This window comes from Crinia signifera, chromosome 5 (assembly GCF_055691185.1).
Source record: "Crinia signifera chromosome 5, ASM5569118v1, whole genome shotgun sequence".
Lineage (NCBI taxonomy): Eukaryota > Metazoa > Chordata > Amphibia > Anura > Myobatrachidae > Crinia > Crinia signifera.
The window spans coordinates 39,779,848-39,805,422 of NC_139221.1; the positions used below are offsets into that span (position 1 = coordinate 39,779,848).

Sequence of the window (25,575 nt, forward strand, 5' to 3'; positions counted from 1 at the left end):
CCACAGTCTTATCTTTTTGATGCCCTCAAGACTAATTCTATTGTGCGTTGTTTGTATGTCTCGATTTTTTTTTTGTGGAAGGGCATTATTGTGCGTGTGTGTGTTTGTGTGTGTGTGTTTTTAATAAAACCAAAGATCAATAATGCTAAAATAATTACGAGTATACATCTCTTTATCAATAATTCATTCCTTTTCTACTTTAGGAAGACAAGACTACAAGAAAAACAAGCCTGTATTAAGAGCAACAAGACTAAAAGCAGAAGCCAAGAAAACGGCAATAGGGATTAAGGTAGACATGTATTTGATAGCTCACATTAAGTTGCACTGCATGTCTACTTCCCTTGTCCCCCAGGATGTGCTGTGTGAATATTGATTTCTGAGAGAGATTGCTTATGACACTTCAAACCCTGAGTACAATGGCTGTGTCTAAAATATTTATCATGCGCTGCTTTACTTAAGGCATCGATTAACCCTCTGATTGCTTCTAACAATAGGTTTAAAAGGCTTGTCACTTCCTTTGTGTTAAACTCAGCTTATGTGTATCGGCATGCCACGGACTATGTCTTCTACTTTTTAAAAAGAGAGATTTGCGCAATTCGTGTAACAAATGGTCTTTTAGGAGCTGCATCTTGCCAATGAGCACGCTGGGGGACACTTATAAAAACTGGGGGTCTGGTTACCATGCAGATAAGGTGCTGTAACCATAGCAACTAGCCACAGTCTATCTAGTGGTAGTATACAATGATCGTTAATGTCCTATCACTCGGCACTATACTATATTGTTTATACTTACCTCTTTTGTTATTTTGGCATACAGTAGTTGCCGATGTGTCTGAATTCCTAAATGTCCCAACATTGTATTTTAAATTAAATAAAGGTAACATAAATCAAATTTAAGGCAAATAATTGATTACGTGGTAGAATATGTATTTATATAAAAATAGTAATAATGAAATAATAAAAATGACGACTTAATCCCTATCTCCTTAGAGTACTTCTCTGGGACTAGCCTGAAAAAGGGACTATTAACAGCACTTTGGGGGGGTGGGGCCTGATCTCTATGTCATCAATCTAAATTGATGGAAATTGCTGCATTTTAGCCCCCCTCCTCACTGAAAAGCAGCATTTAAACGCCAATGTCGGGGAGATGCAGGTGGATCTGTAGTGTCCTAAGGACACTTAGTTAACCTGCTAGACAGAAGAAATCGCCATGCGCTCTGTGAGCAAGCATCAGTTGCACATCCCTAGTCACAGGAAATTTACTAAGAAGGTCGATTTATGGCCGATCCCTTATTTGACCTAGTATTACCGGGATCGGCTGGATTCGGCCCGAAAATACTAATATTTTTAATTTTTAATCGTATTTTCCGATGGTGAAGTGATTTGTATTTGGCTGCCAAGTTTTCCAGCAGCCATATACATACGTGCATGAAGCAGTGCAATGGTTCTCATTGTAAAAAAAAAAAAAAGAAAAACAAATAAATAATGTTAAAAAACGGTGTGTAGTCTTCCCCCACCACAAGAATAACCAGCCCCGGGCTCATTGTGCCGGTCCTGGTTGCAGAAATACAGGGGGGGGGGATGAAATGGAGTTCCCCTGTATTTCTATAACCAGCAACAGGCTCGTGGCATGATCCTGGTTCCCAAAATACGGGGGACAAAAGGAGTAGGGGTCATCCGTACTTCGGAAACCAACATCCGGTTCAAACAGCCAGCGTTGTCATGCCAAAGCCGGGGGACACTTTTTATATAAGGTCCCTTGGACAAAGCATGAGCACTGTGAACCAACACCCCACTAGCATAAACACACACACCTGTAAAAATAAACTTTAATACATACCAAATACATTCATACATACAGATGGACCTGCGCTTAGTCAACCACCCGGCACGTGCCACTCACAGAGAAAGGGATGCCCGTGCGTGTGAGAACGCTATGGAACACTAGGGGTTGAATAATCGTTGATCCATCTGTACTTACCTATAGGGTCCAATGTAGGCCTGTCCTCTTGTCCATTAGAATCAACATTGATACCTGTGAATAAAAATCTTACTCCCCATCCGGTGAAGATTGTGTCCTCTTCGGTTTATGTAGCATCCAGGGATAAAAAAAAAACGAAAACCCGACTCCAATGGACCAAGAGGCTGCATATTTAAACTTGCAACCCCTCCCTGAGAATGAGGGGGTCTTCCCTCAGCCAATCAGGAGAAGGCTCCTGGGGAGCTCTGCGCCTGATAGGCTCTGCGCAGCTCTATTATGGTGGGAACCAGCACCTCAGGATGACTGCAAGGTGACCCCATTGAGGGCACTTTTTTTCACCGAGAAGCCTGCAAGGATCTGACTGATCCGTGCAGGCCTCAGCCAAATACACCTGGAAAATGAGGTCTATTTTCCAGTCGCAATAATGGATTACTCTGGGTTTGAGATCTGTCCTTTGGCCAGCCTTGAGAAGGGAACTTCACCTACCCCGCTCTACAGTCAGGATCTTAATGAAGGGTTGAATATTTTTCTTTTCTTTACGAGCTCCTGTTGGAAGAGTGTTAATTGACTGTTAATATGAACACGGTGAATTAAAACCTTTTGAAACATTAAGGCCTTTATTTATCTACCCCTAGAGAAGCTGGAGCCTCAACCCAGCTGTCACTTTCATGTTGGAACAATCAATTAAAGGACCACCTTAATGTATCATCCGATTGGCATCTTCCTTCATACAGCACGTGCCCCACAAGCTGCACCAGATCAGGAAAAAAAAAAAACCTTAAAAAAGAAAAAAAAATACACACTATCGCTAATTAACTTTGCTGTGTGCCCGGGAAATAAAAGCACAGCATCAATCCAGACAGATGAAACTGGCAGCTCGTCGGCCAGACAGACACGTTCCCCAAATAAACCCTGTACAGTTGCAGACAAACATATTCAAATATCTTAAAACAAAAAGAGAGTTTCCCATGCATGCGACAGATGAAAAATCATTTTGTACGAGTTCTAGCAAATAGGAAATGCCAAGGTATTACTACCAAGCTGTACCAGCTGCTCTGCTGCCAGTTTTGGGTTTGTTCCAGCTTTTGCTATTCTAATCATGAAACGGCTTTTATTTGATTTTTTTTTTCCTGACTGCAGATCCCGAGCAGGCGCTGCCTTACGATGTAGCGTGTTTTCCCAACATAATCTCTGCAGTTAGTGCCGTGTGTCAGTTTTTAATGAGGGAAAGGAAATTGCCATTTTTGTTAAAAGATGTTTCATTAACCTTATGCTACTCTTATGTTTTCTTGTTTTTTTTTCATAAATGTTACTTTTTTTTTTCCTTAGTTTAGGTTTGATGTTTTTTTTTTCTAGTAATGTCTTCGCTTTTATAGTCCAAGTGTGAGCCAGAAATACCCGACGCAGCAAAAAGCAACGCTCTGCACCTGAGGATATCTGTGTCGTTGTCGCTCCCTTTATGATCCTCTGCCCTATTCCGAGATTGCTGAGGCTGCTGTTGGCATTGTCTCCATGTGGGGGGAACAAAAAGACACTGAGGGAGGTGTATGGGAAAAAGTATAATAGCGCCTAACTTATGTGTAAAGAGCTTACACTTTGGCAATGTGTGATTACACACCCGTTGCTAACTGATACTGCATACCTCCCAACTGTCCCGGTATTTGGGGACGTTCCCGCGTCCCTCCCGCGGCCGGCAGTGTCCCGCGGAGGGGGGGGCAGTTAGGCGTCCCCCTGTAGTCTGTGAATAGATGCTATGAGGGGCTGGCCAGCAGCTTATAGGGCTGCTGGGCATGCCCCCACCGTGGCAGAAAATGGGGACGTGGCCTCGCGGCAGCGCCGTGAGTATAGACCACGCCCCCTTTCCGGTAGGCCACGCCCAAACAATTCGCCGCGCTCCTCCGGCGCGCATCCTGTCCCGCAATAGCCAGCAGAAATGTTGGGAGGTATGATACGGTACAACTTTTTAACTAACATTTATATGGTTGTATCGTGTGGCTCGGTGCGGAGTAGCAGCAGAATCTTGAAATGGATGTTTCATGTCCGCATCTGTTACAGGTGCGGTGTCCATGTGGACATTTAGGACAAAAACTGTGAAAAACTCATGTTGACCTTTTACCTTGTTTCAACCTTCGGACCATGTCGACCTTCGCCATGTCGACCTTCGCCATGTCGACCTATTTCTGGTGTGGACCTAAGTTCTGTTGACGTTCAGTGATTAACCCAATGCATGTCAACCTAAATAACCTAGTTACCAAATCCTCTACTGTTGTGGGTATTATATATAAGAGGCCACCGCCGGGTAGAAGTGACAACCATTGACAGCCAGGCAGAGAGCCGGAGGTCCTCTGCAGGTACTGCAGGTCCCGGCTATTTGAAATAATACCCCTTTCACACCATAAAATGCAGGGCTGGCCTCTTTTACACCAGTCTAGTCCCTGCATTTTCTGGTGAGAGGGGGGAGAGGGAAAACCACCCCCTCCCATTTAACCGGCTATACTTCTGAAACAACTGACCCATATACATGAGACCAGTATCATATTGAAGAACTTTTGAGTGGGCTTCGAATGATCTTGGCCCCGTGAAACTGGAACATTTGATTCCAGAGAAATTTGCCCATAAAAACGTGAACAGCCATTACATTTCAGAATTTAAAAAAAATCGGTTTACCCGCAATTATCCGGAACCAATTGACCCATATGTCCTGGTATCAGATTGAAGGCCCAGTGGGAACGGTTCAAATGAGATCAATCATGAGTTTTTGTGATGCCAGGGAGGGGGGGGATTGTAAGCCGTCGGAATTAGCGCGTCCCATGTTCCCATGGGGAAAACGTTCCAGCTTTGCCCGGCAGTATCTCTGGTTCCTGGGGGCTAGCGATGCTGGTCCGGGCTCGTTGGAAAGCCCCGATCCTCGGCTACAAAATGTCAGAAATGACAGGGGAGGGGCATGTGTCTCGGGGCTTCCCCCCCCCCCCGAATCAGCCCATGAGTTCCACCACCTCTCAAGGTCCTCTTTAAGCCTGGATACATTATATGATAAAATGTCCTCTGCTGGTCACTGTTAAAACCAGGGGCGTTCTCTAAAATAAAACTGTGACTGCACTTGGAAATTAGTGGCCATCAGCAACATGTTGAAATATTTTATCAACAATAGATATTGTTTGAGAATCCAGAAAAATGTGATTTGGAATCTACAGTAAACAAAGTAATACCATTCAAGTCAATGATATATTTTATTCATGTAAATAGTGTATTTGAAGGTACTTGTGTAGTATCACGGCTCCCACGATGGGCATCGTACAGGGAAAAATCGCATCGCATGGCGATGCGATTCCATTTTTCTCAAAAATCATGGACATGTGTTAAAATCATGTAAAATGCACCCCAAATGTAATTTTTCACACTGTACCACCCCCACTATCACTGCCAACCCGAAGCGTGGCGAGCGCAGCGGTACGCGTCCTACGTCCTTTTCATACCCCCACTATCCACGTCGGCGTGGAATTGAGAAGAGAAAGTGTGGAGAGTGCAGCGAGCCACCGAGCCCGAAGCGTGGCGAGCGGACGCGGATACCTGTGTAGCCCGCGAGGGGACACGGATACCTGTGAAGGTATCCGCGGGGCTCGCTGCGCTCGCCACGCTTCGGGCGCGGTGGCTCGCTGCGCTCGTCACACTTTCTATTCTCAACTCCATGCCGACGTGGATAGTGGGGGTATGAAAAGGTCGTAGGACGCGTACCGCCGCCCCTCGCGGGCTCGCTGCGTTCGCCACGCTTCGGGTTGGCGTTGAAATCGGGGGTGGTACAGTGTGAAAAATGACATTTGGGGTGCATTTCACATGTTTAATACTAATTTAAAGGCATTTGGATGCATTTGTGAACAAAAACACATGCCATCGCATGGCATGCGATTTTTCCTCACAAATGCATTAAAAACCCTGTAAAAAAGTACCTATTTGAAGCACCTTTTGAATAAGCGCCCCCCAAAAGTCCTACAAATACTGTAGCGTGTGTGTGTACAGATTGTCACATTAGGAGGAGATGTGCTGTAAGAAGCACTGAAGAGAGTGCAACTACAGTACCAGCCAATCAGCTTCTGATTGCCATGTTACAGGGAGTGTTTGAAAAATGATAGGAGCTGTTTGGTGCTTTTGGCCTCATTTAGTTCTGTTAGCAAGGCTGCAATGTTTTCAGCTGGACAAAACCATGCAACACTGCAGGTAATGCTTACAGAATACAGTTAGGAGTTCATTCTTGTTGATTCGCCGCATTGCGGATTCGCAACTGGGACCGATATTGTAGATCTGTTCATGCACATGTGCAGGTCCTTCACTGAGGGCGATCTTTGAGACTTGCATAGTCTCTGAGGCGCTCGCAGTTGGGGGGGTACTGGGGGCGATCGCATGCGTTGGTGACCATCAAACGATTTCGGCCCCCTACCCTGCAATTTGATTTTTCTGAAAAACATCCATTTGCTGTGCGTCAGTGAGATGTGCAAAGCGGTGGGCAATCACTTGCTCGGTGGGCGGCATTAGAAAGCCGGTAGTGCGCTGCTTAGTGAGCCAACCAGAATGATTTCCCAAATCTGCCGCCAAAATCATCTTTTTGTATAATCTATAACTTCTTACAATGACTGACTTTTAAATATAAATGCTGTGATCAGTAATTCTGTTGATGAAGTGTATTGGAAGCAAAGCAACAGGCACCTTCATGGGTCTCACTAATCTACATGTAAGACTTTCTCCAACCGCTCTAAGCGCATTATTCCCGCCATACTTATCCCATTGATTCCATTATCATTTTTTTTTTTTTTCAGACTGATAAATAATTTCTGCGGGGTTTTAAATAAAGCCTATTTGGGACAATTAAAGCCTGCAGACCACCTGACCTCCCTTCTGTCTATTGTTAATGGATACTTGTCCGAGAAACGCAGGGCAGGAGAGATACTGACCTCAGACCTAATTACTCAGAACTCTGGCTCCTCACTTTCAAATATTTTTATTAACCACCTTTAACCCTTTGAGTGCCAAGATCTCTCGGAGAGATGCTCAAAAATGTCTTCTAAAAATGCCCACATCTCTAAGAGAGATGCGCTAAATATCGGATAAAATTCCAGCATAATTTTTATATGAATTGAAATAAAAATTGTGTAAAAAAAAAAAAGAATATATTTTCTATAAAAGGTACACATTACGGGTCGTTATGATAAATAAAAATGTATGCTTGCCAATTTTCACACCTATTTTGACAAATTCACTTGGCACTCAAAGGGTTAAAGAAAAGATTTTGAATTATCTTCTCTTTATACTATCTCAATGTTTTATAAAATGTGGCTGATTAAGTGGATCTATGGGCAGCTAAGTGCATAGCAAGTACAATTGTCATAGTATGTCACTAGAGTGACAAATGGTACCCCGCCTGTTGTTGTTGTTGGTGGTGGTGGTGGTAGTAGTAGTATACCCTCTCTAGCGAATTCATTCAAGTTTCCATACTAAGGAGGGTATTCAATCTGGGATTCCAACTGTCGGAGCATCATGACAGTCCTCCTGGGCCGATTTTGTCTGATCCGTCAGTAACTCGAAAGTTGGAAATCAATGTTCCGGCTGTTGAGTGTCGGAAAATATGTGGATTGGCGAAAATAGCTGCAGACTGGCAAAAATGGCCGTGAATTCGACAGTCCACCTCCGTTCCCGACAAAACAGACTAACTTGTAAAAAAGTTGGATCTGACACCTTTCAATGCTGTCGTTAATGGCGGCATTGAATAGGTGTGTGCCGATATTTCTCCTGTCAGGAAATATCGGAACAGATTGAATACCCGCCTAAGCGTGTGACTCATATTTGTATGCAAAACCAATGGTTCTTACATGCCTAATGAGTTGCACCATCAAGAGCCATACGGCATTATAGTTTATCTATCCCAGTATGGCCTCCTGAGTGAGAAGATGAGCGTCTCATTTCCAGTAACATTTCCAAAATATGGAACATCTCCGTGCGCTAAGAAACCTCCCTTTCATAACCCAGGAATGCAATCTGGGATCATGGCTGTCGATCCCCGCCGACAGCCGTGATCCTGGCCCGTTTGTGGTCAGATCGATCGCATAACGACAGACGGGATTCAATGTCCCGCCTGCCAGTGGACACAAAGGGGTCGCGGCCGTGAAAAACGGCCGTGGATTGTCGATCTGCGGCCCGGATAACGACAATCCATGGCCGTCATCGGCAGAACGGGCCCAACAGCTTCTGAAGTCGGGCCCGTTCTGCCGTGATCCCACATCAATGCTGTCGTTAATGACAGCATTGAATAGGGAGCCGCCGCTATTTCCCACGTTGGAAATAGTGGCAGCACATTGCATATACCTGTGTCCTACATCAGTAGATGTACTGTGGACTGAGGTTGTGTAGTTGGAATTTTGGACTGCATTGATACGGATCTAATGCGTCAGGTGCTGGGCTGACTTAAGTGTACGCTAATCATGATGAAGGCCAATTTCAACAAACTTGTGTATTTGCACTTTGCAATCAAACAAACGCACGCAACTTGCCATGTGGAGCAGTATGGATGGTGTAATGGTTAGCATTACTGCCTCACAGCACTGAGGTCATGGGTTCGATTCCCACCATGGCCCTAACTGTGCAGACTTTGTATATTCTCCTCGTGCTTGCGTGGGTTTCCTCCGGGTACTATGGTTTCCTCCCACAATCCAAAAATATACTGGTAGGCAAATTAACCCTAGAATGTCTGTGTGTGTGTTCATGTACATGTGGTAGTCACTCCTGACTAACGCAAACATGAGGCATCTATCACCTTCTGACGTCTCCTGCTGCATTACAATTTTAATGAGATGGAATTGCACAGCCGCTTCCTTGCAGCTGTGCAATTACATATAAACACGAATCAGCCCCAGTGCGCTGTCATTACAACTGGAAGGCAACCGCTAAACCCTTTGCATTTGAATCTTAGTGAATTTGATGGCCGTTTTTCATCCCACAATCTGGCTTCCCCTAAACTTTACGTCGTTGATGGACAAAAAAGTGCATCCAGATTCGTTAGGAACTCACCAGTTTCTTATAGCGATTCATACAGAATACAAAATATGAAACTTAATGAACAAAAACAAAAGGCACAAGTAGTGTAAGAGGTGGGATTGAATTATTAAATACAATCAGGCGTGTTGCCCTGGGAGAGTTGGTCTCATACTAATTAGATTGTTTTATTAGAGTGTTATTATCATTTTTAAGGCAGTGTTTAGGTGACAGAGTTTATTTCAACAGTTGATATTTAAAAACTTTTTAATTTCCCCAAAGAACACTTCTATTCATGATTATAATGTCAGGCGCAATACACAGTTTGTAAATGGTGGGGGGGGGGGGGAATTGATTTCTTCAAATAAATAAAAATGAGTTACGATAACAAAAAAAATAAAATAATTACAACTGGTTGATTTCTTAATTAGGGCTCAATGCTGCTTATTGTGTTATTTTACAGCAATTAACCTGCTGGTACGCGGCTGTTAGCTGGTGCCAGCTGTATATCACTGTGTACAATGTACAGGCTACAGGCTGAGGACGTTCTGTAGAGCAATGTAATAATTCTGGTCTAGTCCAGGCTCAAAGCAAACATAATTTTTTCTGACCCTGTAATACCGAACATTTGGGCTGTTTGATGTTTTACACATTTGACATGAGTTGAGTTTATTCTGTTCAGGATTAATCCCTGCACTGATACACTTCGAGGGCTACATGCATGGCCTCTAATCGTCAAAGGGCCACATACTGTATTACTGTAGATCTTATTAAATGTAAGTCCATTCATTTATTCAAAGAAACAAATGCCACTTGTTATAAAATTATACACAGGGCCGCCATCAGGGGGGTGCTATGGGGACACTTGTTCCAGGCCCTGCCACTCTGAAGAGAGAGAAGGGCCCAGGTCTGTCTTCCGGAAAGCGCCTCAGACTGCCCGCCGGAGCCACATTCTATACTCTGCGACAGGCCACGGGTCGCCCGCAGCATCCTCTTTCAAGTCGATGTGACCCGCTGGTCCCCTGCTATCCACCGTGCCCCCCCCCCCCTCACAAGACACAGACACTCTGCTGCCTGCCGCCCCTAGATCATAGGAAACATCCATTGGACACAGAGACAGACGCTAGAGATGACACTTCTAGCGTGAGCAGTGAGCACAGAGCATCCGGCGCTACCCAGAAGTGCGGATTCGGAGAGCGCTGGTGTGCAGGGAGTGTTTGCCTCTGGTAATTAGCATAATAATTAAACAGTTTTGAGCACCCCTGGGCAACGAGCAAGTGATTGCCCCTGGCAACGAGTATGTATTCCCCTGGACAACTAACAAGAAACTCCCCCTAGGCAATGAGCATGTAACTACCCCCTTGCAATGCCCATTTATTCCTCCCTGGCAACGAGCATGTAACTCCCCCTGGAAATGGGCATTAAATCCCCCCATCAGCAACCAGCATGAAACCACTTGCAACCAGCACAAAACCCCTGGCAAGGAGCATGTAAATCTCAGTCAACCCCTGGCAACACGCTTGTAACCACTGACATGGAGCAAGAAACTCCTGGCAACAAGCATGTACAGTAGGTACTGTAAGCGGCAGTTATGTGGCATAATATGTAATGGGCAATACGGTGTGTAGCGTAATATGTAATGGGCATTATGGTGTGTGGCGTAAAATGTAATGGGCATTACAGTGTGCTGTGTAATATGGGTTCTTGTGTAGTTTCATCGCGCCAGCTACTTCCGGTTTGTACGCTCGGCAAACTATCTAAAATACAGTAACTTAACTCCATGCCAATGTGGATAGTTCATACCCCCACTATCCACGTTGGCATGGAGTTGATTTTAGATAGCGTGGCGAGCGTAGCGAGCCACCGAGCCCGCAGCGTGGGCGAGCGAAGCGAGCAAGGGGACTCAGACGCACGGCGCCAATATGGCGCCGTGAAACTACACAAGTACCGTAATATGTAATGGGCATTGCGGTGGGTGACAACATGTAATCACCATTACGGTGTGCATAATCCTGGTGCATTATGTCTAAGGTGCTCTACTTTGTGCAGTATGTGGTGTAATGTGAATTGGTAGTAATGTGTGGAAACATCTCTTCCCCACGTCCTACATTTTTTCCGTGCCCCATTTGACATGCACTGTCCTTATTTTCCATATGTGTGTGTATGTTTAGAACGGTGCCAGGGCTGGTTCTCGGAGCAGGCTGTAACAATATCTCCTGCTGATTTTGTGTGACAGTGCAGGCTTACTTTAAAAAAATATGTTGCAGGTATGTGGTAACACCTCATACCCCCTCTGCGGTCATTGCGTTTTTTTGTTAAAAATCAACTTGATGGCACCATCCGTGAGCTGCCGGCTAGCGGGGTACAGGCAATATATCTGACTAAAATATTTTTGTGTAACAATAGGTGTGTGTGAGAGGGGGCACCTGCCTATTGTGTCAGTCCCGGGCCCCCCAATTTCTGCAGGCAGCCCTGGCTACAGATATCCCAGGCATACTGAAAAATTGCCTTTAGCTTCCTCCTCATACTTGCCCACTCTGTCGTGATTGGGGCGATAGGACGTATATAGTAATGTATGACGCGTCCTGCTGCTTTACTGATCCGCAGTGTTGGATCATCTCTGAACTATCGGATGGCCGCGTGACCCTAATGCCCTCTGGGATTTCTGACATGTTTTTTTTTTCTTTTGTGTGGCAATACTATTTATACCCCAAATCCCAGGAAGAGCCGCAGTGCTGGGGAATGCAGTTTTCATTTGTACCCGCCTTACACCTAATGTAGAGAACCAGCCTTGCACTGACCCATCTAGGTCTCTCCATGAAATGTGTACCCCAAACTAGCTACTTGAGCATGGGGGGGGGGGGGGGGGAGAGCTGTTAGTACACTCACTACTTCTTTATTTAAATAACTAGTTAAAAGTCCATCAAAATGACGGCTTCTGCTATGTACTTTCACTTTGAGCTGTGGCCGTTTTTAGCCCACAAACCAATCTCTTCCCCAGTCCCTATCTGCTCCTACCTCAATCTCTGTCTTCGCAGCTCCCTCCCTCCATATCCATCAAGTTTGAAACAGATCATTGTCCCTACAAAACTCACTTTCTCTTTCTGTTTTGACATCTTCTTACACACTAAGGAGTAATTTGATCCTTTGAGTGGCATTTAGTTGTCACTGGCAGTACTTAACTTCATAGAGGTGAGGATTAGTTATAGAGAGAGAGAGATTTTATATATTTGTTTACTACATAATACTCTCTTTATTGGAAGTGTTTCGTCCCAGTGTAACAAAAAGCAACAGGTCACATTTCACGACCCAACACAAAATAAGGGCCCCTTACTTAGATATATATAGAGAAGGATACTGAATATGGGCTAGATTCTCTAAACTTCAAAAGTGATAAAATGGAGAGTGATAAACAGCCAGCCAATCAGCTCCCACCTGCCATGTCACAGACTGTGTTTGAAAAATGTCAGGCAGGAGCTGATTGGCTGGCTGTTTATCACTCTCCATTTTAGCACGTTTTGAAGTTTAGAGAATCTGGCCCTATGTCATTTAATAAACGTCATGCTGGGTACATGTGAAGAACCAAGGGCCATCTAATGCTAGTTTATATAAGCAAGACCTATTTATTATACCCCTTTCACACTGCACTTGTTAAACAGTATATTGCTGTTTTTTTCTCATTTCAAAACGTTTAAGGCTGCAGTGGGAAAGCGCCAGAGTTGATTTACTGGTTAAAGATAACCGGTATTTCAAAACGTTTAAAAAGCAGAGTCCTACACGTTTCAGAGCCTTTTTATGCAGTGAGAATGGTTCTGAAACGGTATTTAGTAAAAACAACAGACCTGTGATAGGCTGTCCCCTGCATTCTGCCTTGAAACGTGTTCAGGGGTTAAATGGGTTGACTGATGTGAATGGTATTTAAAACGGTAATGTACTGCAATGTGAAGGCTCAGACCCGTTTTAAATACCGTTTAAAAATACCGTTTTTTTAACGTTTTGGCAGTGTGAAAGCGGTATAAGTTTCGATCTAGCCCAAATGCTCACAGTAACATTTGGTACCTAGCGCAATGTCTTTCATTTATCTGATAATATATTCTGTCATTTAAAGTTTAGACGTTATATTGTATGATTCTCTTTGTAGCATAATGCAGGAAAACATGTCCTTTATACAGGGACTGACAATTGCTCTGTTACAGGCAAAGATTGGATGTTTTATATGAATACAAAAAGCAATCTACTATATATATTTGGGACAGATGGCATCACTAATGGAAACCTTACAAGCCGCTTTTTTTAATTTTGTTTTGTTCAGCAGCTGTTTGAAAACCTAATAATTATTATTAGGGATGTTCACCGGCCACGTTTTGGGTTTTGGGTTCTGATTACCTTGAGGTTTTGGGTTCTAATGGGTTTTGGCAAAACACCTCCTAAGTGTTTTGTGTTTGGATTTATTTGGGTTTTGGGTTCTGATTTTTTTGTTAAAAAAAGCCTAAAAACAGCTAAAATGGCAGAATTTGGTGTTTTTTTTGCTCCTATGCTATATTGACCTCAATAACATTCATTTACACTCATTTCCAGTGTATTCTGAACACCTCACACCTCACAATATTGTTTTTATTGCCATAGTTTGCACTGAGGTAGCTGGATAACTATGCTAAGCCACACAAGTGTGCGGCACAAACACGTGGCTCATGTAAGAGTGGCACTGCAGCGGCAGACATGATGGCAGTTTAAAAAAATAGGCCCATAAAAGATACCTATCTGGCTTGATCATGCACTGTTTACCATGTGCAGCCAAGGAGCGGTGGGCATTTTGTGCAGCACAGAGTTTGTCTGCAAGTGTGTAACTGTTTCGATCACTTTAACATCCAACAAGACCCCTATCTGGCTTGATTGTGATTATGATTATTTATAATTAATTTCATCTGATTTTTAATTTGGTGATTAGTAATATTATTCATTTATTATTTATTATTACCATTCGTCTCGTCAATCATTGCCTAATGGGTGGAGGGGAGGGGGCTAATCAATGACTAGGTGGCAGCTGGAAGAGTAATATCTGGCTGCGACTTCTGTAACTCTATTGATCGCTAGGGTGGATTCAGGTGATCTGGCTCGCTAGGCGGGTGTTCCCTTTGCTCACTGCTTCACATGCGACCCTCGTGAAGCTGTGCGCTCTGTTGAGGAGGATGTCCTTTGCCGGTAGAGAAGTACTGATCTTCTCTCAAGGTGTTACTCGTAGCTGCACTCCCCTGCTACAACCTCAAAACAAGCACCAAGACCCCTATCTGGCTTGATTGTGCACTGTTTACACAGTGCAGCCGAGGAGCAGTGGGCGATTGGTGCAGCAATCAATTACTCTCATTAGTGGAATGCAATCAGTTGTATGCATTTAAAAGACAAGTCCCTCATACGAATGACTCTCAGCAGTGGGCACCAGACCAGACAGGTAGATGAAGCAGTACTAGACACCACACGGTAGATAAGTCAGTACTAGGCACAAGACCGGTAGATAAGGCAGTACTAGGAAGTACTAGGCACCAGACGGTAGATACGGTAGTACTAGGCAGTGGGCACTAGACCAGACAGGTAGATGAGGCAGTATTAGTTGTGTGTGTATCTGTTTTGGTCAGTTTAATATTTAACAAGACCCCTATCTGGCTTGATTGTGATTATGATTGATTGATTATTAATTAATTTTTTGATGTGATTGATTCATGGTCGAAACCCCGTTTAACAACCTGGTTGATCCTGACCCTGATGTGCAGTTTGTCTCTGTGCTGAAAGATCCCAATCTCAAATGGCAGACTGAACAACCTGTGGATAGCCATATTTCAAAAAATGTGAATGGGCTTGTGTGGCAGCCCACTACAGGATACCCCCTGTGCCCCTGGAGTGCCCCCAAAGAAGTTTAATTGCAGCCAATGCTGCTCAGAGGAAAACTGCAGGGATGTGAGGGGTTAAACAGCCCCAGCTCAGTCCACGTGCAGGGAGCCTGACACCCCCCTGATTGGCTGCCCAGGGATTGTGGCAGTCCACCCCTGGTGTACTCTTGTGCCCCCAAAGAGATTTTAATTGCAGCCAATGCTGCTCAGAGGAAAACCTCCTTTGCTTGTGGAAGCTGCAGGTCTGTGAGGGGTTAACAGACTCAGCTAGTGTCCTAGTGTCCCAGCTCCCCTGCACATGAGACAGGAAGCTGGGAGGTCAGAGGTGATCCCAACAGCAGTGTGTGAGAGAGAGAGAAAGTGTGCAGAGGGGTGAAGAGCTTGTATCCTGAGCCAGGAAGCATGCAGACAGAGATGCTGTGCAGAGAGAAGCACACATCTGAGACCAGGCACTGGGAGCAAGGACCCAGCAGTTAATGACAGCCAGCACTGCTGACCAGAAGAAGGGGTGAGCAGCATGTGAAGGGAGATAGAGCCCAGTAGGAGTGACTGCAGAGACCTACAGCACGGAACTAGGCAGAGAGGGACATTGCCGCCCATCTGGGAGTCACCCAGAGGACCACACAGCACCCAAGACAGGCAGTGGCCAGCCAGGAGTCGTGACCAGCAGGAGCTGGCAACTGCAGCTGATTGTTCAGGTACTGGGGTGTTGGATACCCCCACTAACAGGACTGCGTGTTTGCCTCTGATACAGGAGATTGCCCTAAGGGATGGGAATCTGCCTGCCCCTCTTAGAGAGGATTTTTGATCACTTTTGTTATGCATAAAAGTAGTGTGCACACTAAGTTATGGCCTAATCACCTTGTGAGGATTTCCTTCGCGGGACCGTTATTCAAATTCAGGAACTGTGTTGTTTTGCACCAGGGACTACCGCGCAGTGTATATAGGGTGCATAGCGCCACTTGGCGGACATGTTGTGACGTAATATTATTCTGTCATATTGTTATTGTTGTGATGTAATTTATTGCGTAATCGTTCTCTCTTTAATCTGGTCATTGATTAGTTATAGCTTTAATTACTGAATGATATAAAGTGACTGTTTTGCATAAGTACGTGAGTGTATTGCAGCAACCCATTTACATATCTCCTTTAAATAAATATTTGTTGCTGCTAGCCGTAGTAGCCTTGTCTTTTGTGTGTTCTCCTTGGGTTGTGCCATTCCCTGCCACAGGTTCTCCGGAAGAAGCCGTGAGGAATCCAGAAGCTGCCGCCGTAATCAGCTCCAGATTCAGGTACTATTTTGCACCACACCGTTACAGGGGCACTGGCACAGGAGCGCAAAAGGAGAGGTCAGAGGTGAAATGAAACTGTGCCGGAGGAGGGTTTGCAGCAGCGTGAGAGAGGATGACACGTGCTTAGAGAGAGAAGACAGGCTGGGCACCCTAAAGATCCACAGAGAGGAGAGCAGCAGAGTGCGCAGCCTGGAAGCGTGCAGAAGTGAGACCCGCTAGAGAGGAGAGAGCCGGGCAGCGTTTCCGTGCAGGAGACCTGGCGGTGATGGACAGCAGCGCACACAGAGAGAGCCAGCAGCCAGCATCATGAGGGAGGCAAGAGGGAAGCCGTGAGGAATCCAGAAGCTGCCGCCGTAATCAGCTCCAGATTCAGGTACTATTTTGCACCACACCGTTACAGGGGCACTGGCACAGGAGCGCAAAAGGAGAGGTCAGAGGTGAAATGAAACTGTGCCGGAGGAGGGTTTGCAGCAGCGTGAGAGAGGATGACACGTGCTTAGAGAGAGAAGACAGGCTGGGCACCCTAAAGATCCACAGAGAGGAGAGCAGCAGAGTGCGCAGCCTGGAAGCGTGCAGAAGTGAGACCCGCTAGAGAGGAGAGAGCCGGGCAGCGTTTCCGTGCAGGAGACCCGGCGGTGATGGACAGCAGCGCACACAGAGAGAGCCAGCAGCCAGCATCATGAGGGAGGCAAGAGGGAAGCCGTGAGGAATCCAGAAGCTGCCGCCGTAATCAGCTCCAGATTCAGGTACTATTTTGCACCACACAGTTACAGGGGCACTGGCACAGGAGCGCAAAAGGAGAGGTCAGAGGTGAAATGAAACTGTGCCGGAGGAGACACCAGGGACACCAGGGAGACGCTACCGGCCGGAGCCGGCAAAAGCAGCAGAGTACAAGGGTGCCCTACCCCCACTCAGCCTGTACCCTTCCTGCCCCAGCCCTGACTCCCCCAAGTCAGGGAGATCACATTCTCACCCATGAAGATGGTGACACAATTTTAAAAGAGGACAGAGAACAATCTCATGCACATGAGACCACTGTGCTTGATACAAGACAGACCAGAGTCCACCTAAAGGTGTCGGCTAGTACAGCATCCCTAAAAGTCTCAAGGCTCCAAAAAAAATTAGGCAGTGAGCCCCTGACCAGACAGGTACAGCAGTATTAGGCAGTGAGCCCCAGACCAGACAGGTAGATAATGATATACGGCAGTATTTAGGCAGTGAGCCCCAGACCAGAGGGTAGATACGGCAGTATTGGGCAGTGAGCCACACACCAGACAGGTACGGCAGTATTAGGCAGAGAGCCCAAGACCAGACAGGTATGTAATGATATACGGCAGTATTTAGGCAGTGAGCCCCAGACCAGAGGGTAGATACGGCAGTATTGGGCAGTGAGCCACACACCACGCAGGTACGGCAGTATTAGGCAGAGAGCCCCAGACCAGACAGGTAGATAATGATATACGGCAGTATTTAGGCAGTGAGCCCCAGACCAGAGGGTAGGTACGGCAGTATTGGGCAGTGAGCCACACACCACACAGGTACGGCAGTATTAGGCAGAGAGCCCCAGACCAGACAGGTAGATAATGATATACGGCAGTATTTAGGCAGTGAGCCCCAGACCAGAGGGTAGATACGGCAGTATTGGGCAGTGAGCCACACACCACACAGGTTCGGCAGTATTAGGCAGAGAGCCCCAGACCAGACAGGTAGATAATGATATACGGCAGTATTTAGGCAGTGAGCCCCAGACCAGAGGGTAGATACGGCAGTATTGGGCAGTGAGCCACACACCACACAGGTACGGCAGTATTAGGCAGAGAGCCCCAGACCAGAGGGTAGATACGGCAGTATTGGGCAGTGAGCCACACACCACACAGGTACGGCAGTATTAGGCAGAGAGCCCCAGACCAGACGGTACATACGGCAGTATAGCCAGTGAGCCCCAGACCACAAAGGTAGAGATATACGGCAGTATTTAATTATTTATTAGGCAGGCAGTATTTAATTATTTATTAGCCAGTGAGCCCCAGACCAGACGGTACATACGGCAGTATAGCCAGTGAGCCCCAGACCACAAAGGTAGAGATATACGGCAGTATTTAATTATTTATTAGCCAGTGAGCCCCAGACCAGACGGTACATACGGCAGTATAGCCAGTGAGCCCCAGACCACAAAGGTAGAGATATACGGCAGTATTTAATTATTTATTAGGCAGGCAGTATTTAATTATTTATTAGCCAGTGAGCCCCAGACCAGACGGTACATACGGCAGTATAGCCAGTGAGCCCCAGACCACAAAGGTAGAGAAATACGGCAGTATTTAATTATTTATTAGCCAGTGAGCCCCAGACCAGACGGTACATACGGCAGTATAGCCAGTGAGCCCCAGACCACAAAGGTAGAGATATACGGCAGTATTTAATTATTTATTAGCCAGTGAGCCCCAGACCAGACGGTACATGCGGCAATATAGCCAGTGAGCCCCAGACCACAAATATACGGCAGTATTTAATTATTTATTAGGCAGGCAGTATTTAATTATTTATTAGCCAGTGAGCCCCAGACCACAGACCGCCAGACTAGCAGATTCAGTGCAGGCAGCAGTGCAGCACCAGTGGACTATATATATTTATTTAATATAATTAATTAATTATTAATATATATAATAAATGGCACAGCACAGCACCAGAGGTATGCCCCAGCACAGAGGAGACAGTAGTACTACAGGCAGGTACACAGTTAGACTGTTCTCCTAAGCAGAGGAGAACATAGTACACAGCAGCACTGAGGGAGACAGCCCTAGCAAATAAAATAATTAATTACAGCACAGCACACCAGAGGTAGACCGCACAGAGGAGACAGTAGTACTACAAGTACACAGTTAGACTGTTGTCCTAAGCTGAGAACAGAGTACACAGCAGCACTGAGGGAGACAGCCCCAGCAAATAAAATAATCAATTACAGGCAGCACAGCACACCAGAGGTAGACCGCACAGAGGAGACAGTAGTACTGCAAGTACACAGTTAGACTACTACACAGCAGCACTGAGAGACAGCACCAGCGATTGCAAAAGCTCAAGGTCAAGCTCAAGTTTAAGCCCCAGCAGCAGCACCAACACACCCTCTCCCAACCCACTACTTGACTGGAGTGAAGATGGCGGGGCGCGGCAGCTGCTTATAAAGCCTCGCGAAATCCGACGCCGGGAGATGACGTTCTAATCACGCGGACGGACCAAGTCAGGCGGGAATCTCCGAGCGCTGCTCGGAATCGGGCTCGGAATGATGACGTCCGTGGGGGCTCGGATCTCTGAAATCCGAGCCCGCACATCTCTAATTATTATACATATACAGTGTTTCTTGCGGTTAAGAACATGGTGATGAAAAATATAAAATGGATTGAAACCAATATAATCGAAATTCAGATTGTTTATTACACAGTGTTGAGAGTTGCAGAGTGGGGGTTATTCTGGTTCACTCCTTCTGGCAAATTCCTTCTCAAATGGACAAAACCATGTGCACTGCAGGGGGGCAGATGTTACTTGAGCAGAGATAATTAGATTTGGGTGGGGTTTTACTTCAAAGTGAGATCTATATTGCAGTGTAAAAATAAAGCAGCCAGTGTTTTCCCTGCACAGAAACAAAATAACTCACCCAAATCTAATTATCTCAGCACATTTTACATCTGTCCCCCTTGCAGTGCACCTGGTTTTGTCCATCTAAGCAAGAATTTGCAAGAAGCAGTGAACCAGAATAACCCCCAGCGTGAGAGGCCTGCACTCTGGAATCCTTCATAAACTGTCTCAGGACTGACTCATCTCAACCAATTCACTTACGTCCCTCACTAGTTCCTAATACACAAGCACAACCCAAAGGCTTAGTTCCCTTTTTGTTAAGCTTCCAAGCAGTGGCGGTTTTTACCTATGGGTTACAGCCCCCCCCCCCAGGTAAAATCCGCCACTGTAGTGAAGCCAGGTGCAGTCTGTGAGACTGCACTGGCTTCACTGTGACTGGCAGTGACTTCCTATTGGAAGTCCGACCTGCCAGTCACCAAAGGCAGTCCCAGTGGGAGGTGTTCCCTCCCGCCGGGACGCCTTGCTGCCGTGCAAAAACGGCAATTGCGCATGCGCAGTACCTATATTGGTACTGAAACTTTTCCACTAGAATAGAATTCCCATGATTCCGCATTCCCGTGACTTTTGTAATAGAATAGAATTCCTAGGATTCTGCATTCCTGCCACTTTATACTCGAATAGAATTTCCAAGATTCTGCATTCCTGCCACTTTAATACTAGAATATAATTCACAGGATTCCTGAAACTTTTTTTTAAATAAAATAGAATTCACAGGATTCTGCATTCCTGCTACTTTAATACTAGAATTCTAAGGATTAATTATTCCTGACACTTTTATACTAGAATAGCATTATTTTATACTTGTGGATACTTACCTGTACAGCAGTATAATACTGTAAGTGTCTTCTCTCATTGGTCATAATAAGAGCTACAGTAGTGTCAATCTAGAATCTAGATCAGTGGTTTTCAACCTTTTTACCTTGCGGCACACTAGATAAGATTCTAAAATTGCCAAGGTACACATGAGATCCCCAAAGGGGAAAACACATTGGCCCCCCACAGGAAAAAAAAAAAATATTGGCCCCCATATAAAAAAAAACTATCACGCTGTTCCTCACAAGTAACAAAAATAAAAATACATTGGCCCTTTACATGAATAGAAGAGACCAGTAAATTACCAGTTGAACTGGTGGTGGCTGTAAACTGATTTGGGCATCTCTAGATCAGGGGGCACACTTGAGAACAGCTCAAGGCACACTAGTGTGCCACGGCATAGTGGTTGAAAAACACTGATCTAGAATATTTAACTTTACGAACATCGCAGTGACCACAGTTGTTTTTTTTTTATTATTGTTATTATTTTGGCTGATCTTGATCAGTTTTAAAATCAACCTTAATCCATGCTAGTCTTTCAGGACTAGAACACACATTTACTAACGCTTTGATTATTTTTGATATTTATTTCTATCAGTGAATGTGTGCGTTAGCTCTAACAGCCCAACATCGATTAAGATAGATCATGAATCGATGAGTATTGGAAAAAAAATGTTTTGACCAAAATTGACCTTTAGTTAATATACCCGTATGGGTGCAATATAGATTCCCAGTCTATGCAATTACAATCCAGGTTCTCAAGAAACCCATACTTGAGCACAGGTGACTTATTCATAAATAGTTGTAAAATCTGGACTGTAATGGTGGAGTTTGGGAAACCCTTCTACAGATGCTTATTCCAGCCAGTGCGCGGAGTAGCACTGGAGTGACTGAACACTACATTTGAAGCCAGAAAACACTCCCTTAACCCATTCTAGTCACTGGGAGGGTACTTTTGCAATTAGAAAACTACGAATTCCTCATACTACTTTCAGACCGCAAATGCCGTGTCGCACACGGGATTAGGACACGGGTCCCATCCCCAGAGCAACACGGCAATGCGGTCTGAAAGTTCGGACACCGACACGGCATATTGCCGAGTCGGTGACGTCACAGGGAGCGGAGCTGGGCGGCGGCGCGTCATCGGGGGCTCTGGACGAGGCAGTACTTGGAGCTGACAGTGCTGCCTCCTCCATACTGTGAACGGGACACGGGTCGCTCGACCCAGGCACCCGTTCACACTGCACTTGACACGGGTCATTACCAGGGTTGAACCCCCGTGTTGCTCGACCCGTGGTGGCCTTTTCAGACCGCACCTTGACCCGTGTTGGGGCCGCAAGAACACGGCAATAACCCGGGTCTAGAGTGCGGTCTGAAAGCGGTATCAGCAAAGCCTAATCACATACCTGGGTACTAGGACCCAGAATCTGCAGGGAGATGCAACCTCCAACATGATTTGCAGCACATGGACAGACTGCAGCCTCCTTTTACTGTGCAATGGGATACGATCACTAGGTCGACAAGCATTAGGACGACATGCAGGAAGGTCAACATGACTAAAGACCGACATGGGTTAGGTTGACAGGGTCATTCGGTTGACACAAGCATTATATTGACATGGGGACGGTCGACAGTCAAAAGATTGACATGTTTTTTTTTTTCTTGAGCCTACATGTGCCGACAGGCGGTATTTCATGCCCTACCATTCACTAAGTGGGCGTGCTGGGAGAATGAAATAGTGTGCCGAGCGTAGCAAGGCACCGTGCCCGAAAGCATGGTGAGCTCAGCGAGCCATGAGTCCACTGTATCGACCTTTTGACTGTTGACCTTCCACATGTTGACATAATGACCCATGTCGACCTTCCTGCATGTCGACCTTCAGTCACGTTGACTTAGTGATGTCGACCTAAAGCTTGCCAACCTAGTTGCTGTTTATCCAATGATCCATACCCAGTGTAATAGTGTCACAGTAAAGCTACTTAGCATCTAAGGCGAGGCTCCAGATAGCTGCAATACTGCTGCTGTTAACCCCTGCATTCCCAAAGTGTTCCTGCATTAACCTATACCTACTGTTTACCAATATATATAGCATCATGTGTGGCACTTATTTATTTATTTGTTTGTTTTATATATTTACAGAGTCTTGTACAGCGCAGCAGATTCCGTTACAGTGTCTTATACAGCGCAGCAGATTCCGTTACAGTGTCTTATATAGTGCAGCAGATTCCGTTACAGCGTCTTATATAGCGCAGCAGATTCAGTTACAGCGTCTTATATAGCGCAGCATATTCCGTTACAGCGTCTTATATAGCGCAGCATATTCCGTTACAGTGTCTTATATAGCGCAGCAGATTCCGTTACAGTGTCTTATATAGCGCAGCAGATTCCGTTACAGTGTCTTATATAGCGCAGCAGATTCCGTTACAGTGTCTTATATAGCGCAGCAGATTCCGTTACAGTGTCTTATATAGCGCAGCAGATTCCGTTAGTGTCTTATATAGCGCAGCAGATTCCGTTGCGCTTTACAATAGTAGACAGAGATAAAACAAACTGGATAACAACACGCAGACATGGAGGTAGGAGGGCCCTGCTGCAAGCTTACAATCTATAGGGACACAGGAGAGAAACACAAGGACAGGCATCAGTAATAGCATAGCAGTCCTACCAAGTTACAAGGCACTTTCACATCTGCTGTGCCATTATTGGGACCAATAGCCAAATACCCTATATATCTTTGGTCTATATACTGTATAGACACGGATGGTGTAATGGTTAGCATTACTGCCTCACAGCACTGAGGTCATGGGTTCGATTTCCACATGGCTCTAACTGTGCAGATTTTGCATCTTCTTCCCGTACTTGCGTGGGTTTCCTCTGGGTACTCCGGTTTCCTCCCACAATCCAAAAATATACTGGTAGGTTAATTGGCTCCCGACAAAATTAACCCTAGAATGTCTGTGTGTGCGTGTACTGTACATGTGGTAGGGAATATAGAGTGTAAGCTCCACTGGGGCAGGGACTGATGTGAGTGTTCAGCTATACTCTGTAAAGCGCTGCGGAATATGTGTGCTACTGTATATAAGAAACTGTTAATAAATAGTTACATATACATTAGGCATTTGACACAATTATACTTTTTTCATGCCCATGTTAAGACAGCGTCTTTGTGTGCGGAGTTTGGACGAAAATGGATTGTTCGCACCTAGTGAACATTTGCATTTTGAAAGCGATCAGATGCTGTTCTTATCTTCCTTTCTTCCTTAATCACTGTTGCTCTGGGAGATTTGTGGCGCTCTTCCAAGATCACGTCCGATCCAAGTTTGTGTGTTTTGGAGAGAGAATGAGAATTGAGATTGATTGCCATCATCAACCAGTGTGTGCCATTATACCATTTCCCCTGTGGATGCATTGGCAAAGGCGGCATGGATATCAGAGCAGCAGGTTGCTTGGCATCGCACGTGGCAGCATCACGGCTGGAGCATCTGCATGCCTGCCATATAGAGATGGGAAGAAGGCTCTGCTTATCTCCTGCTATCACTCTGCCTCTGGCTGTGCTAGCCCTGCTGAAGACATCATATGCTGTACAGTACACGGAACGTCACAATAAGGATGCAGGATTAGGGAAATCAGATGCTACAAATTAAAATTAAATGTGTGTGTATATATATATATATATATATATATATATATATATATATATATATATATATGTATGTGTGTATATATATATATATATATATATATATATATATGTGTATGTGTGTATATATATATATATATATATATATATATATATATATATATATATATATATAATATTTGTGGCTGGCACAGCATATTTCCACATGAGAGTAACGTGAAAGATCCAGTCAAGGTTTTAAAGCAGCAGCAGGAAAATTGGATCTAGACCAGGTTCTCTAAACTGATGTGATCAAGACTTGGCTAATTAGCAGCACCTGTGGCTTCCTGTTATATGTGTGTCCAGGGCAAGAGGTAATTTCTCCCAATGCTGAAAAGTGGCTGGGTGATAGGCCGGTAATGTAATATTACATTGGGTACTTTGGAGTGTACCCTGACTGTAAAATCTGTGGAACACCCTGAGATGCTCTAACCTTGCTTGCCGAGCTGTTAACCTGGTATGCTGTTTTAGCTGCTACAAGATAAGACTTTATCCATATCCAGTGTTTGTCATTATATATATATATATACACATATATTTGTATAAATAATAAAAAGGATGTTATATAGAATCTGAGCAAACTAAGATTAAATTGATACAGCCCTGCTCGCTCTCTGACAATTTAGCTATGTCATCGAGCAAACTATTCCTTTACCGCTATTGCTGAAATGTTCCTGGGTTGTTTTCAGCAGTTTCGATACAGTGAGCAATGTTCACATTCTCAAAACACTTTGACATGTCCAAATAGGAAGGATAATATCTATATCTATCGCTCTCTTTGGGCAGCACAGATGGTGTAATGGTTAGCATTACTGCCTCACCGCACTGAGGTCATGGGTTCCATTCCCACCATTGCCCTAACTATAGGGAGATTGTGTAATCCTGATACACCTATCGGCATGCGAAGCATAATACCCAAAAATCAGACCTTCAGGGTCTGTCAGAAGAATGGGTTTTAATAGGATAGCCCAATTCTCCCCATTGGACTAAAATCAGGATTTTAACCTGTTTGTTGGAGCAGAAAAATGAACAGGGCTAATAGAGTACCGTCCAATGCATTTTATTCCTCAGTCTGGAGAAAAAGAAGGGATATAAAAATATCCACTAAAGGCACCTAAGTATGAGTGTGCTTAACTAGTAAGCAGCAATCTAAAAAAGGGGGAGTCAACCCCAATACAATATAGAAAAACAGAAAGGGTGGTTGATTGCGCTAGTACCAGACAAATTTATAATATCAAATGATTAAGGCAGGTCAGGTGTATGAGAAATAGG

General features: G+C 45.0%; 1 protein-coding gene across 1 annotated transcript in view; it reads left to right on the forward strand.

The window, feature by feature from the left end:
* The window catches only part of TRIQK (triple QxxK/R motif containing), a 91,536-nt gene that overhangs the window by 59,442 nt on the left and 6,519 nt on the right, over positions 1-25,575 (forward strand). Inside the window, exon 4 of the mRNA XM_083187066.1 lies at positions 204-289. Within this exon, the coding sequence (XP_083043192.1) occupies positions 204-289 (86 nt within the window). The remainder of the gene's footprint in view (positions 1-203; positions 290-25,575) is intronic.